This window comes from Malus sylvestris, chromosome 6, assembly GCF_916048215.2.
Source record: "Malus sylvestris chromosome 6, drMalSylv7.2, whole genome shotgun sequence".
Taxonomy (NCBI): Eukaryota; Viridiplantae; Streptophyta; class Magnoliopsida; order Rosales; family Rosaceae; genus Malus; species Malus sylvestris.
Window position 1 is genome coordinate 22,789,954 of NC_062265.1, and position 15,338 is coordinate 22,805,291.

Consider the following 15,338-nt stretch of genomic DNA (forward strand, 5'->3'; position numbering starts at 1 on the left):
CGAAATTATCAATATTTAAACCTTTTTTTTTTAATAAAGAGGGACAACTGTGCAAGCTACGATTATTTAAACCTTTAAATATCTACTTTGTTAAAAACCAACCAAATTCAAAATTATTAGTCCTATATAATATTTATTTAATAAAAAAGACAAATCATATTCAAATCATTAAAGAGAAACCTAAAAGGTGAATAATTAAAATTATGGTTCAACAATACAAGTTAAGAAGGTAAAACAAGAACGATCAAACGAGGTTGCTACGGTAGGATAAGCGTTGGTCAACAACCCGTGTATAATAATCTAATATATTTTTGTCAAAGTAAAAAATGAAAATTCGTACTTAGCAAAATAAAGTCAACCAAACGCCGTCACCCATTGCTACTCTAATCGTTAACTAACGACAGCTCAAGAACGAGAAGAGCACCTCAATCGGGTCCACATGTCAAATCCCCACGACACCACGTCACTATCCGAACCACAATAACGGCGTTTCCGTCCACCAAGTCACGAACGCACGATCCACTCGCTCCCACCACCGGTTACGTTATAATAACTCCCACCCCCCCCTCCTCAGCAGCAGCAGCCGCCTCCACTCCCTTCTCTTCACTCAGCTTCTTCAGCAAAACGGGTATTTTTCCAGAGCCCTCCAAATCCCGCGAATTAAAATAGCGGCTTCATTCTTCTTGTTTTTTCACTTTTTACCCCAACAACAGGACAAAAAAGGTAAAATCATTTACCTTTGGCCTTTTTTTTGCAACAGTATTCCCCTCCTCCCCCTCCTCCCCCTCCCCCTCAGGTTTATTCACATTGGATGCTAATAGCTTCCGGCACCATCAGTTTAGAGTCATCATAACACATACGTTTCCACTGCTCTCTCTCTCTCTCTCTCATTCCTCACAGTAATTTTCTCTCTCCACATTTTACTTTGTTGTACTATATAGTAATTTTCCTCTGAATTTTTTTTGGGTTCAGAGGCAGATTTGAACTTGTATTCGACTTGGGTTCACTCAAAAGAGCAGAAAACCTTGATGGGTTAGTTCTGAAATCAATGGTGTTTATGTAAAGGTACGTTTTGAGCTTCTGTGCACTTTGGTTTTCCTTTTTTTTTTTTTTTTTTTTTTTTTACAGTTTATGAACACAATTCCCATGTAAAATTCTTGGGTTTCTGTAAATTTTTTGAAATTTGAACTTGCAAAGCTCAAAGCAAACAAAGAACAAAAAGAAGCTCGATCTCTGGTGGTACTACTGCATACTTTGCTTTTTGCACAATAAAATAACTTCCTTTTTTACCATATAAACACGATATTCAAAGCCTGCAAAAGCTCAAATTTCTCAGAGTCACCTCTCTGCTTTTTCTCGACAATTTTCTCGGAATCTGATTTATTTTTCTTTTTGTTTTCGCTTTACATTCTGTCTTTTGTATTTTTAACTTGATTTTTCCCTCTATATTTTGCCAGAAGTATGAAAAGATAGAAACTTTCCAGAAACAGCTCGTTATTTGAAGGGTTTGGGATTTTGGTGAGAGGGTAGTGAGGGAAATGGCGGGTCTTGGCGTTTTGTATTGGATTTTTCTTTTGGGTTTGATTTTCTTCCAAGGAAATGCAGACCCAGTTGAGGATAAGCAGGCATTGCTCGATTTCTTGAACAATTTGCCTCACTCTCGCACTCTGAATTGGAATGAGAGCGGTCCTGTGTGTGACCACTGGACTGGAGTGACTTGTAGTGAGGATAAGTCTCATGTGATAGCCGTCCGATTGCCCGGCATTGGCTTTACCGGCCAGATTCCGGCCGACACGCTTAGCCGCCTCTCGAGGCTGCAGATTTTGAGTCTTCGATCCAATGTGATTAGTGGGGAGTTCCCTTCTGATTTTTCTAATCTGAAGAACTTGTCTTTTCTGTTTCTTCAGTTCAACAACTTCTCTGGGCCATTACCCTTGGACTTCTCAGTTTGGAAGAACCTCACCATTGTCAATCTGTCTAACAATCACTTCAATGGGAGCATTCCTTTTTCACTCTCGAATTTGACTCAGCTTTGGGGATTGGATCTTGCAAACAACTCGCTTTCGGGTGAAATCCCTGATCTTCAATCGCGTAAATTGCGGCAGCTTAACTTATCTAACAACAAGCTGAATGGTAGTGTCCCCGAATCACTTCAGAGGTTTCCGAGGTCGGCGTTTATTGGTAACAACATTTCTTTTGCAAGTTTTCCACCTGAGTATCCTCCTGTTCTTCCGCCCGCCCCTAAACCATATCCGAAATCTAAGAATGGTGGGAAGCTTGGGGAGACAGCACTGCTGGGAATTATAATTGCTGGTGCTGTTTTAGGCATTGTAGCGTTTGCATTTCTGATACTTGTTTTCTGCTCAAGAAGAAGGAAAGAAGATGGGCTTTCTGGAAAGTTGTCCAAGGGGGGAATGTCACCAGAAAAGGTGATCTCACGGAGTCAAGATGCGAACAATAAACTGGTTTTCTTTGAGGGCTGCCACTACGCATTTGATCTGGAAGATTTATTGAGGGCTTCAGCTGAGGTGCTTGGAAAGGGGACATTTGGTACAGCGTATAAGGCGATACTAGAAGATGCAACCTGTGTGGTGGTGAAGCGGTTGAAGGATGTAAATGTTGGAAAGCGGGACTTTGAGCAACATATGGAGGTTGTCGGCAATATTAGGCATGAAAATGTGGTGGAATTGAAGGCGTATTATTATTCCAAAGATGAGAAGCTGATGGTATATGATTACTACAATCAAGGGAGTGTCTCTGCTTTATTACACGGTAACTTACTGTCTTCCATATTTCATATTTGATAAATGTTAGCCTGGTCACGCTGATAATCTTTCTGTTGAAAAGTGTTGAATGTAAATAGCTGATTGTTGTACCTCTTTCTTTTGAAGTTAATACCCTTGATATCCTGTATGCTATAGATGTTATCTTTCTATAAGTACTCAGCAGCATCTAACACTGGTGGAATAACTTGTATTCAATCATTATAATATGTTGGAACTGTACTACTAGGTATGTGATAGATCCATTTGGAACTAGCCCGAAACCTAGATGAATACTATGAGTCCTCGCTTCAACTCACTGTTTTTAACTGGTCTTCGGTCGTCAAATATTAGAACATGTCTTGGTTTTCTGGATGTATATAGGGTCAAAACTTGTTAAAAGATATTCTGCTGGTACATGGTGTAGACTTTGGATTATTCAGTTAACTCCTTGCCGAGTAACACTTCTACTATTCCTGTGGCTTAGAATTGTTTAATGCTTGAATTTTGAGGTTTAGAAGCTAACCTTGTTTTAATCAATAAAACAATAATGACCCTTTTTTAGTCTAGTAATACTATATGGTTCATACCAACACTGTGTGAAGTTTGGTGGTACATCACTTGCTGCTTCACTAGTCAAGAGAAAGTAGCTTCATAGAGTCTGAGTGCGTTCACTGGTGTTACTTTGCCTTAAACCTTTGTAAGGCTTCAACATTTCTTTGACCAAGAAATATAAGTTTTGAAACTAGGATAATCCATGGTTAATTTTGGACATCGGGGAGTAAATATCTGTCTGAAAAGCTTCTTTGGGTAAAAGTTCCTCTGGTTCTTCCATTCTAGAGTTCTTTGTTTGTAAACCACGAGGTGCGTTGGAAGTATTCGTTCCGTCAAGGTAGGGACATGCAAATACTGTATTTTACACATCATGCGCTATTCTTTGGTGCACCCTAGTTTTATCTTGATCAAGCCTTCAAACCCCCAAAAGTTGTGCGCTAAAGATAACAAAGTTGTGGCTGGTAATTGGGAGGAACTCAATTTTATTGATGAAAATATGTTGTTGTTCTCGGCATTGACATCTTTTGGTATGACAATATTTGGTTGGTGGCATGCTTGGCATTCTTACTCCATTGTCTATGCTGCACGCATCATCCCTGTAGTAGCGACTAATATGTATCCTGCAATATTCTTTCCATTTTCAGGTAGAAGAGGAGAGGGCAGAAATCCTTTAGATTGGGATACCCGACTGAGAATAGCAATTGGAGCTGCAAGAGGAATTGCTCATATTCATACAGAGAATGGTGGGAAGCTTGTCCACGGAAACGTCAAAGCCTCAAACATCTTTGTAAACATGCAACAGTATGGTTGTGTTTCTGATGTTGGTCTGGCAACTATAACGAGCTCATTGGCCCCACCAATCTCCCGTGCTGCTGGTTACCGAGCTCCAGAAGTGACAGACACTAGGAAATCAGGACAACCTGCTGATGTCTACAGCTTTGGGGTTGTGTTACTGGAACTCCTCACTGGAAAATCCCCAATCCATACTACTGCTGGCGATGAGATCATCCATTTGGTCAGGTGGGTTCATTCAGTTGTCCGAGAGGAGTGGACAGCAGAAGTGTTTGACTTAGAGCTGATGAGGTATCTATACATAGAGGAGGAAATGGTGGAGATGTTACAGATAGCCATGTCTTGTGTTGCAAGGATGCCTGATCAACGACCTAAAATGCTGGATGTAGTGAAGATGATAGAAAACGTCCGCCGGGCTGATAATGACAATCGAACATCGTCTGAAAACAGATCCGAGAGCTCAACACCAGCGCCGGTGGTTAGAGCAGAAAATCCAACTTCGCAATGAGCGAGCGCCACTTGCCATTTTTCCCTTCTGGTGTAATTTCATTTCATCTCAAATGCTTTTGGTCCAGTTAGTGAACAAATATGTGGTAATTTTTATTTTCTTTATCAAGTTGATCCCATTTAGGTAGAAAGTTAGGTCATTGTCAATGTAGTAGTGGCTGTTGATTCTCACAATGGCATTGCAAATTATGCTTTGTTTGTTCGAAGTTTCATCTCTCTCTCTCTCTCTCTCTCTCTCTCTCTACAAAGTTTTTCACTTTTCAGGGCTGCAAGTTAAGTTTGATGCTGATTTCTACGTGGCCAAAGTTCATCAGAGTGTGAAGAATATTGGAGGGAGAAGTCAAAATTTCAAGGTGAGTTGCGGAGAGATTCGAAAGTAATGGTGGGGAAAAGCACTCTCCCTGAATTCTTTTCGGTGTGCGTTGACCTCAGTGGAGGATGACTTCCGTGATTCGAAATATCAATCTGACATGGAAGTTGCTCTCGCTTTAATGATTGAATATACACTGGTGAGAAGAAATCAAAATTTGTTATGTTATTCAGTAAATACCTTTTGCATTGATGCTTTCCCAAGTGAGAAGAAGAGAACTTTGAAATTCTCCCTACATAGAAAGTTTATACTCATGAATCTAATACGTAAATCAAATTCTACACATATCAAGGCTAACTTTTCTAACCATTTTTCAACCATGGAGTAACAATTACAGTAAAATCTCTCTAAAGTAATCAACTTCACATTAATACGCTATAATTTTCTTGAAGAAACACGCCTCTACATGGTTATAAATGTTGCTTCCAGTTGGAGTTTGATGTTTTCTTCTTGCACAACTCAACACCAATATGTCTGCTTAACTGATTTGAAGGTGACAAAAAGGAAAGGCATTCAACACCCTTTATACACAACAGGGCCTTGGGCATCAAGGAACGCCGCCTTAAAGTACAAGTAAAGAAAGTACATATGTGCAAGAAATAAAATACTTGGCGCCCATGGAATTCTAATTAGGAAATACAACATTCATTAAGGATAAATAAGTCAATAAATAATATTTTTTAACTACAAATCTATCAACTTTATGACTTTATAGAGGTTTTATTGAACAATGTAAATATACAAGTAAATTCTGAAAAATAACCTAAAGCGATGTGTTTTTTTTCAAAATGCACTTCAAATGCTTTTAAAACCCAAAAATATTCACTCATTTTAAAAACACTTCTAAACATACTCTATATCGATAAGCAAGATATAACTGCTACTTAAATTCAAATACATCCTTTGAAAAAAAATTCAAATATCATGAAAAGACTAAAAGAACAAATGACTGGTTATAATAAAGCATAAGGCTTTAATACAATGACAATTTTTTATTAAACAAAACCATAAGGTATAAAGTTTTGAATCTCAAATTAATATTTTTAAAATTTGTATATCTGATGGGAACTGTTATTAGCATTCCAAATGTATTTTTCTTTATAATTATAAAAAAATTTAAAAATAAAATAAAATATTTAAAATATCAATAATAATTCTCTATACGATATGCGGAAAAATTTCTCTTTGGTACAAAATACAAATAAGAGCAACTCCAGTGTAGGAGCCCTCCCCCCAGGCAATTCACTATTTAATCCACCTAGTGAACAGTAACTGCCCTTAATGAATAGTGCATTCCCCTGTCAATTGCCTTTTGCATCTCCACCCCTGCACTGAATAGCCCTGGCAATTGGCAATAAAATATTAATATTTTTTTATTTATAAAATAATACATAATAATTTTATTTGTAATTTCGGATAAGATTTTTAATCGTTCTCGTTGCACCACGTGTCATTATCCGAAAAGCCAATAGCAATAAAATTTTTGTATTTTTGTATTTATAAAATAATTCAAAATAATTATATTTGTTATTTCGGATAAGATTTTTAATCGTTCTCGTTGCGCCACGTGTCATTATCCGCAAAGAAAATTATTGGTGATGGATTTCCGATAAGATTTTTAATCGTTGTGTCAAGGCACGTGTCATTATCTGAAAAGACAATTATTGGTAATGGATTTCTGATAAGATTTTTAACCAATCACGTCGTGCCACGTGTCACAATCCGATTACAATCTTTGAGGATAGATTTCCACCAGATTTTTAACGAATGACGGCATGCCACGTGGCATTATCTACAACCTAATCCCTTCTAAATCCTCCATATAATCCCCCATCCATCCTCATAAATCTCACACCAATTTTCTCAAGATCTCTATCATTATTCATAGTTTCTGCTTCCTTCTTCGCCAAAATCCCTATCATTATTCATAGTTTTTGCTTCCTTCTTCACCAAAATCCCTATCATTATTCATAGTTTCTGCTTCCTTTTTACAATGTCTTCTTCTTCTTCTTCAAAGATGATGTGGGAAATCGAGCAAGAAGAGGAAGAATTGTTTAACCAATCACAAGGAATGTTCAATGTTAGGGATTGGGCCCAAAATGAGATGGAAGAGGATGACGAGCGTAGACGGAGAGATGACGAATCAAGAATGGCAGGAGCCTCACAATCCCGTCGAGTCGTCCAAGCTGTGGCTCATATCTGCAGGCCCAACCGTGCTGTAAACATTGATAGAAACAGGCAACGACGAGGTCAGGAGCTCTTGGACGATTATTTTGTCCGTAACAGTGCATTCCCTGAAACATACTTCCGACGTCGTTTTAGAATGGAACGACATTTGTTCAACAAAATCATGGGCGCTGTTTGCAACCATGATTCTTACTTTGTGCAAAAGCCGGATGCTTTTGGTGCTATGGGTCTCCTGCCTCAGCAAAAAATTACTGCTGCCTTGCGGATGCTTGCATATGGAGCAGCTGCAGACCAAGTGGACGAGATAACGAGGATGGGACAATCAACCATTCTTGAGTCCCTCATGAGGTTTTGTTCGGCAATCGAATCTATCTACACCGCAGAGTACCTCCGGAGACCTACTCATATGGACTTGCAAAGGCTTCTGAAGAAAGGCGAGATGCGAGGTTTTCCAGGGATGATTGGAAGCATTGATTGTATGCACTGGACTTGGAAAAACTGTCCAAGTGCATGGCAAGGCGCTTATGGGGACAGAAAAGGATCAAAAAGTATCATTTTGGAGGCGGTGGCATCTTTTGATACATGGATTTGGCACGCCTTTTTCGGGGTTCCGGGAGCTCAAAATGACCTCAACGTCCTTGCCCAATCCCCAGTGTTCAACGATGTCCTGCAAGGAAATGCACCAAAAGTCACGTATGAGGTCAATGGACGTATGTACGACGGGCCATACTACCTAGCTGATGGCATTTACCCAAGGTGGTCAACATTTGTCAAAACAGTGCCACGTCCGCGCAGTGCAAAGGAAAAACACTTTGCAAGATGTCAAGAAGGGTGCAGGAAGGATGTGGAGCGTTGTTTCGGTATCCTCCAAGCTCGCTGGGCGATCATCAGGGGTGCTGCCAGATTGTTTGATGTAGAGTCGCTTCGATCCATCATGATGACGTGCATCATTCTTCACAACATGATTGTGGAAGATGAGTACGATTATGAAGCCGTTGATGAATATGAGCCAGACACGATGAACAATTCAAGAACACGTATATATTGTGCTCATGACGCCACCGATGAGCCCGTGCAACATGAGCCATTAGAAAGGGATGGACGTTACAATGAAAGGATCATCCAACGATATACTGCACTTCAAAGGTCAAATATGCACAATGCCCGCCAACTTGACTTGATAGAGCACCAGTGGGAATTGAGGGGTGCTGACGATACTTAAGTTCATTAGTGTTTGTTTTTATTTGGTGTGTTTATTTTATTTTATGTGGTGTGTTTTTTTAGTTCATTTAGTGAGTTGAAATGTAATTTTATTTTATTTGGTGTGTTTATTTTATTTTATGTGGTGTGTTTTTTTAGTTCATTTAGTGAGATGAAATGTAATTTTATTTTATTTGGTGTTTGTTTTTATTTGGTGTGTTTATTTTATTTTATGTGGTGTGTTTTTTTAGTTCATTTAGTGAGTTGAAATGTAATTTTATTTTATTTGGTGTTTGTTTTTATTTGGTGTGTTTATTTGGTGTGTTGATGTTATTTTATTTGGTGTGTTTAAATGTGTTTTGAATAAAGTACTAAGTTCAATAAATTGGAAACAACATAAAGTACTCTATTCAATGAATAAGAAATTACAACCCGAATAAGAAATTACAACCCGAATTGATTGGAAAATTATGGGTTCGTGAATGGATGATAACCATCACCTAACCAATTTGTGGTGCTAGGATGATCTTCTCTTGTCATGCTAGGATAATCTTCTCTTGTGGTGCTAGGACCATCTCCTCTTGCTCTCGCTTCTCTTGCACGCCTCCTTCGCAACACATCCGCTTTCTCTGACTTCCAAAAATATTTAGAGTCTGGAGACTTCCCTTCTAAAGGCTCCTTCATAATGTCACGATCTCGTTCAGCCATTCTTTCTTCTCTTCTATGTTCCCTTTCTTGCCGAAGTAGTTCTCTTTCTCTCTCATCAGCTTCAAATTTTCTCTCAAAAGCTGCAGCTTTTGCATCCTCTCTAGCCTTATCAGCCTCAAATTTAGCCATTTCCCGGGCCAAATTCAATTCACCTTGGCGGGCAAGATCTTCCATATACTTTGCATAATCATTCTTGGAAGCATTACCTTTTCTCTTTGAAGCCTTCTTACCTTGAGGCCTAATTGGATAACGGGTTGACCCCGACGCTTGTTCAACGGGGGGCGTTTCAGGCACTTCTTCATCATCTTCATCATGATCATGCGAGGCATGCTCAGGTGTAGAGTGTAGAGGGGTGCTGTTCATGAAAACTTCTGGACCGACATGCACAACTCTAAATTTAGGACAATCTTTGACAATATTCCAACATTCAAACCGGGTGAATGTTTTGTTTTTGCTTTTGGTTTTGGCACCATACCAAGCTTGTGCTTGAAGTTCCTACACAAACAAATAATTATAATGAGAATAGGTAACAAATAAATAATTATAATGAAAGTATGTAACAAATAAATAATACAAACAAATAATTATAAATGAAAGTAGCTAACAAATAATTATAATGAAAGTAGGTAACAAATAAATAATACAAACAAATAAATATAATGAAAGTAGCTAACAAATAATTATAATGAAAGTAGGTAACAAATAAATAATACAACCAAATAATTATAATGAAAGTAGGTAACAAATAAATAATACAAACAAATAATTATAATGAAAGTAGCTAACAAATAATTATAATGAAAGTAGGTAACAAATAATACAAACAAATAAATATAATGAAAGTAGCTAACAAATAATTATAATGAAAGAAGATAACAAATAAATAATACAAACAAATAAATATAATGAAAGTAGCTAACAAATAAATAATATATTGTTACCTGATCCGTTAAATTTTCCCCACTTCGAAGATTACCACTAGCTTGTGCCAAGGCGTCTCTCCACGTACTAAACGATTGACTAAGTAATTTCCAACGACTGGACATCGATTCCTTAGTTCTTTGCCCACCCATTTTCTCAAGATAATTGGTATGAATAAGACTCCACATTTCTCGCAACTGCATCTCATTACCCGTAATCGAATCATGAGTAACTTGAACCCAACTAGTACACAACGCAACATCTTCAAGAAGCGTCCAATTCGTACCTGGTTGAGTAGTCATTTTGTTGGAAAAAAATTGGATTGAAACTTTGAAAGAAAGATAGGAATGTGGTTGAAAGTAGTTGAGAAAATATGAAATTGTGGTGTAGGGTAGAAGATAATGAGAAGGTATTTATAGGTGAAGTGAAATCAAAATTTTTTATAATTTTTCATAATTTTTTTTCGGATTTTTAAGAATTTTTTTACATTTTTTTTAAATTTTTATTCACCTAATTAATCTCTGCCGTTGGATTTAAAAAAATTTAAATTCCAACACTCCAGATTGTGCCACGTGTCACAACGGTAACATTTTAGATTTTTAAACTGTTTTTTCTTTTTTTTTTTAATTTACAAAGCCTAATAACGTGGACCGTTGATCTTAGATCAAACGGATGAAATTAAATTAGATTTTTAAATGTTTTTTACCGTTGGAAATCCAACGGCCCATAAAATAGGACCGTTTCAATCAAACGGACATGGGGAAGCCACGTGGCTTCCCCAACGGTAACTTTTCAAAACTGAAATCGCGGGCCCCTGCCCTGTTTTTTTGTCGGACGACTCGCGCCCACGCGCGCGTGAAACGCACGCGCCTGACGCAGCCCTCGGGCTCTCGGGCTGGCAATCCTCGACGGGCCTGCTCCTCGGGCCTCGCCTGTCGCTCGGGCTTCCATACGCTGGAGGTCATCCCCCCAGCAATTTGCTACTGTTTGACCCACTGGCCCCCGAGCAACCTCCCCCGCTGGAGGTGCTCTAATGTCAATAGGATGGCACACTTTGATTGAAGTGATTCGTTAAGGAAATGACACAAATGCCCCTTTCCTCCTTCCCTAGGTATAATATATAAACTGATTTTGAGTGGTGGTTCAAAGAGCTACCTACCTTCTCAATAAACTCAAAAGACCTTAAAACCAAAAGAAAGCATAAATTCAAAATCAGTAATAAAGCAGGAGGCTCTCTCAGGTCAAGGTAACCCTCTCTCTCCTCTCTCTCCTCTCTCTCTAGATAATTTTGCAGAAATTTAATTTGGGGATTTTTCACTGCGGTGATTTTATGATCTAGGGTTTGTTTGTTTGGTTGAATTTTTGTTTGTCAAGGTGATGGCGTCGAAACGGATCCTGAAGGAGCTGAAGGACCTCCAGAAAGATCCTCCTACTTCGTGCAGCGCTGGTATGTCTAGTTCTGATTCCGATCTGATTCCTTCTGATGTTGCTTTTGGTTTGTGTATGCTGATAAAGTTTTAATTTTGTGTTTTGGGTAGATTTCGGCATCTGATTTGACCTTCGATTGATGCTTGCTTTTGAAATTCTGATTTTTTTTTTAACCCAAACCAGTAAATCTGTGTAAAAGCAGCAGTCTTGCTCCTGACAGACTTTGATCATTTTATCTCATGCAATTTTGTATTTGTCGAAAATTGAATGAAACTGTATTTGTTTTCGAAAGTTGGTCATCTGAATTGCATGGCTAAGAACTATTTGAGAAGAGGTATATGATAGTGAAGGTGCTATTGTGTGGTAGTTGCTACTTGCTACCCATATACCCATTTTCCTGCCCGACCCACCATACCGAATTGGGCAATAGATGACCCATCTTGGATCTTGGTTATAAATGGGTAATTTCCATTTTAACAAGGTGACAAATCTATAGCATTGGTCTGTAAGGACACACTTAACATCCAAAAGGGAAACCTTTACGGTTTTTGGGTGATCCTTATTTTGAATAACTCAGAATCACTGGGTCTTACAAGTCCACCAAGGTGCTAAAGCAGTTTTTGGTGGGAGTTTGGTTATTCTCATGCTTGTCTATGGTCACAAAGACTGAGTTGTTAGACATTAATGTTGTTAGAAAGCCTAAAGAAAGAGGGAGGTTATGGCAATCAAAGAAGTTGGCTGGTAATTTGAAGTTGGATTAGTGTTGAGTATTTGTTTTCTGATTGTTTTGAATATTGTTTAGGTAGAGCGGTCATTGTGTGGTTGTATAAGTTGTGGTGGGAAAAGAAGCATTCTTATTTTTTGTGGTAGGTGATTCAGTATTGTCTTGGGGTTTCTTGTTCGACGCTTTATCTCAACAGATTCCCTGAAATGGCATTACTCTGGAAATGAAGGGCAAACTGCTCTATGTTTCAAATTTCCCCCTTGTGACAGTCTACTGCATGGATTAATTATAGATATTTCTTCCCGTCTGTTAGTTGGATATGTGCTATATCCATAGTGGACCTAGACCTATCCACCCTAACAATTGGTTAGGTTGGGTATGGGCGTTAGATGTAACTGGAAAGTAAACGAGAATCTATTAGTCAATCCCGCATGTGGCCCACCCTAAACCTTCCCATTTTCCTCCTAAGTGCTATTATTTAACTGAACGGACTATAAACGCATATTCGTTTACAGATATACTTTGAAGATTAACATTTCCCTCTTATATATGGCTTATCTTATAAATGATAATGATTTGTTTTTTAGTTTCAAATAACTTTACTGGGTTGGTTTGTTTATGTTTATCATCAGTTGTATTACTATAATTTTTGTCATTGTTTATGTTATCCACTCAACGGCTGCAAGAGTTCATTATTTTGGGAGAATATGGACTAAGTCTCTATCATTTATAGCCACAGCAGTCTATCTACTGTGATTAACGAAACTATGTGCAAGTGTAACCCTTCACTTCTTCTAGGCTATTAGAACTCTTTTTGTATAATGTTTACATAGTGAATGGCAACTTTTGTCTGCTTTTTCAATTTTTTTGTCGTTGGAAATTTACTGAAACTATTCAATAAATGACTAATGACATTGTTTTCAGCAGATATCCAATTTCATTGCCTTTACTCTTATGTATATTTTTAGGCCCAGTTGCAGAAGACATGTTCCACTGGCAGGCAACAATAATGGGTCCTGCTGACAGTCCTTATGCAGGTGGAGTGTTTCTTGTCACTATCCATTTTCCTCCAGACTATCCTTTTAAGCCACCAAAGGTACTTGCTGGCTTTCTTTTAATTTCACATCATATTGGTGCACAAGTTCCTTTCTGTATTGCTCTGCTGATTTCATAATTGAATCAGAATCCTTAGTATCTTGATGTCAAGGAGTTGAGTACCTCATCTGGCCTAAAAAGTTGGAAAGACGTCAATCATATTCTTATGCTATCTTTCTCGCACATATGATGACCAATTGAATAGGCTCATGCCTGGGAAATATGACCATCAGCTGAGCCACTATGCCTTGATTGATAACCAATTGATGAATGACGCCTAATGTATCTCATGGAATTGATTTCATGATACTAGAAATTGACAATTTTTCACTAGCTTATTAGTACTGAAGTAAATGGCATCCTCATTTGGAATGGTAACCTGTTTGCATTACTAGTGGCTGTTCTGTAAATGGGACTCCACATGGTTCACTAGTGGTGTTCCTGTGGTAAATTATGATGTAAAGTAATTAGAAGGGCTACTTTTGCAGACCTTTTAAGTCCTATGGGATATTTGGTTTAGTTTCAAAGTTCATTGGTATTAAACACACCAGCTGAAGTCCATATTGGACGTTTTAAAAGTTCCAAATTTTGATAAATGACTAGGAAACTGCAAAATTTTGCATATTGGTTATTGTAAAAAATACTGGTATGTTGGCTTTTCAAGATCTTTTACTTCTACTATTAGGACTTGTTAAAGATTTTGTTCAACTGTTATTTCGTTTATGTTTTTTGCTACGTGCATGTAATTCTGTGCTATTTGTTTTATGTTTTTGCAGGTTGCATTCAGGACAAAGGTGTTTCACCCTAATATCAACAGCAACGGTAGCATTTGCCTTGACATATTGAAAGAACAGTGGAGCCCTGCCCTGACCATATCCAAGGTAAATGCTTAATACCCTAAGCAGGATTGCTTGCTTCACGAATTTGATTGTTTTACAGACACTAGTTTCCCCTACTGAGTACTACATATGACTTGAAGTGGTTACGTCTGTACAGGAAAAGCGAATCACTAATGATGAAACTTGGGGGTTTTTATATGATCCTATACCATGATTTTGGTGGACTCCATTATTATTACAAGGCCCCTTGTGATTTATATCTTTTGATTTTAATTTGCAATTTTGTTACTTCTGAAATTTTACAAATTAAAGTATGCAAACATAAGAGCTCTATGGGAAACAAACAGCACAAGTCCTTTATCGGCCAGAATAATTTTCTTTTTCTTTTTCTTGTGACAAATCATCACTTGTGCTAATTGGACCAAGAAATTTCCATAGTGAAATGCTCATTGATCTTGGGGATCCCATTGCCTCTTTGAATTATTTTGATGTGATGCACTGTGGCTTTTGAACTGTTATGATGTTATGCACTGAACAGGAAACAATGTTCGATCAGATGTGCCATACACATTGAAAACTGGTTTGGCTGGAAATTTCTTATATCTGGGTATTATTATAGTTGATGCAACCATATGTCCTTTGTGTCACTGAAGCATGGGCACTGGTTTCACTTTGATGTTTCAGGTGTTGCTCTCGATCTGTTCACTGTTGACAGACCCAAACCCTGATGACCCTTTGGTCCCGGAGATCGCCCATATGTACAAGACTGACAAGAACAAGTATGAGACCACCGCAAGGAGCTGGACTCAGAAGTATGCTATGGGTTAGTCTGGGAGCTGCTAGGACCGTGTGAAGGAGGGCTTCTTTCCCTGTGGCAGTATGATCATTTGATCGGATGTATGAATGGATATGTGATCTGTTCTTTACATAAGCGGACCAAAAGGGAGAGTTTACTGCCCTCGGAACACTATATTGCTTTCGAATTGTTTGTTATGCAAAAGTTTATATATGAGACTATGAAACCATTTTCTCTCCCTCTAACAAAGTGCTGCTGAAAATGAACGTCTTTGGCCCCTCTCCTAGAAAATAGTGGTTCCGGCTTTTTGCAAATCACATTTTGACACAAATCACATTTTGACACATGCAAAATTAACTTATTAGAAACGCAACAAAAGTTTTATGTGTGAAAATGTGATTGGCAGATAAGCAGGAATGTCTATTTATATAGCAGATAATGGCCACAAGAAGAA

General features: G+C 38.1%; 4 protein-coding genes across 7 annotated transcripts; 3 read left to right on the plus strand and 1 right to left on the minus strand.

The window, feature by feature from the left end:
* Positions 1-557: 557 nt before the first annotated feature.
* LOC126625845 (probable inactive receptor kinase At4g23740) lies at positions 558-4,822 on the plus strand. 3 transcript variants are annotated; one of them, XM_050294948.1, is made up of 4 exons: positions 558-723; positions 973-1,065; positions 1,458-2,772; positions 3,962-4,822. In XM_050294948.1, exons 3-4 carry the CDS (start codon positions 1,539-1,541, stop codon positions 4,615-4,617), a joined length of 1,890 nt encoding a protein of 629 aa, XP_050150905.1. In that variant the 5' UTR covers positions 558-723; positions 973-1,065; positions 1,458-1,538; the 3' UTR covers positions 4,618-4,822. The 3 variants fall into 3 exon arrangements, with proteins under 3 accessions (XP_050150905.1, XP_050150906.1, XP_050150907.1); XM_050294950.1 differs by having other exon boundaries at positions 609-628; XM_050294949.1 differs by having other exon boundaries at positions 566-1,065.
* Positions 4,823-6,672: 1,850 nt separating this feature from the next.
* On the plus strand, positions 6,673-10,450 carry LOC126625847 (protein ALP1-like). The gene is made up of 2 exons (XM_050294951.1): positions 6,673-8,420; positions 10,301-10,450. The coding sequence occupies exon 1, from the start codon at positions 6,980-6,982 to the stop codon at positions 8,393-8,395; it is 1,416 nt and encodes a 471-aa protein (XP_050150908.1). The 5' UTR covers positions 6,673-6,979; the 3' UTR covers positions 8,396-8,420; positions 10,301-10,450.
* LOC126625848 (uncharacterized) lies at positions 8,759-10,304 on the minus strand. Its single transcript, XM_050294952.1, has 2 exons — positions 10,023-10,304; positions 8,759-9,576 (listed from the first exon to the last, which is right to left on the minus strand). The coding sequence occupies exons 1-2, from the start codon at positions 10,302-10,304 to the stop codon at positions 8,842-8,844; spliced, it is 1,017 nt and encodes a 338-aa protein (XP_050150909.1). The 3' UTR covers positions 8,759-8,841.
* A 653-nt stretch (positions 10,451-11,103) lies between the features above and the next one.
* LOC126625849 (ubiquitin-conjugating enzyme E2 10) lies at positions 11,104-15,133 on the plus strand. 2 transcript variants are annotated; one of them, XM_050294953.1, is made up of 5 exons: positions 11,104-11,248; positions 11,377-11,449; positions 13,123-13,250; positions 14,026-14,130; positions 14,773-15,133. In XM_050294953.1, exons 2-5 carry the CDS (start codon positions 11,380-11,382, stop codon positions 14,914-14,916), a joined length of 447 nt encoding a protein of 148 aa, XP_050150910.1. In that variant the 5' UTR covers positions 11,104-11,248; positions 11,377-11,379; the 3' UTR covers positions 14,917-15,133. The 2 variants fall into 2 exon arrangements, with proteins under 2 accessions (XP_050150910.1, XP_050150911.1); XM_050294954.1 differs by having other exon boundaries at positions 11,168-11,248; positions 11,342-11,449.
* The last annotated feature ends 205 nt before the right edge of the window (positions 15,134-15,338 follow it).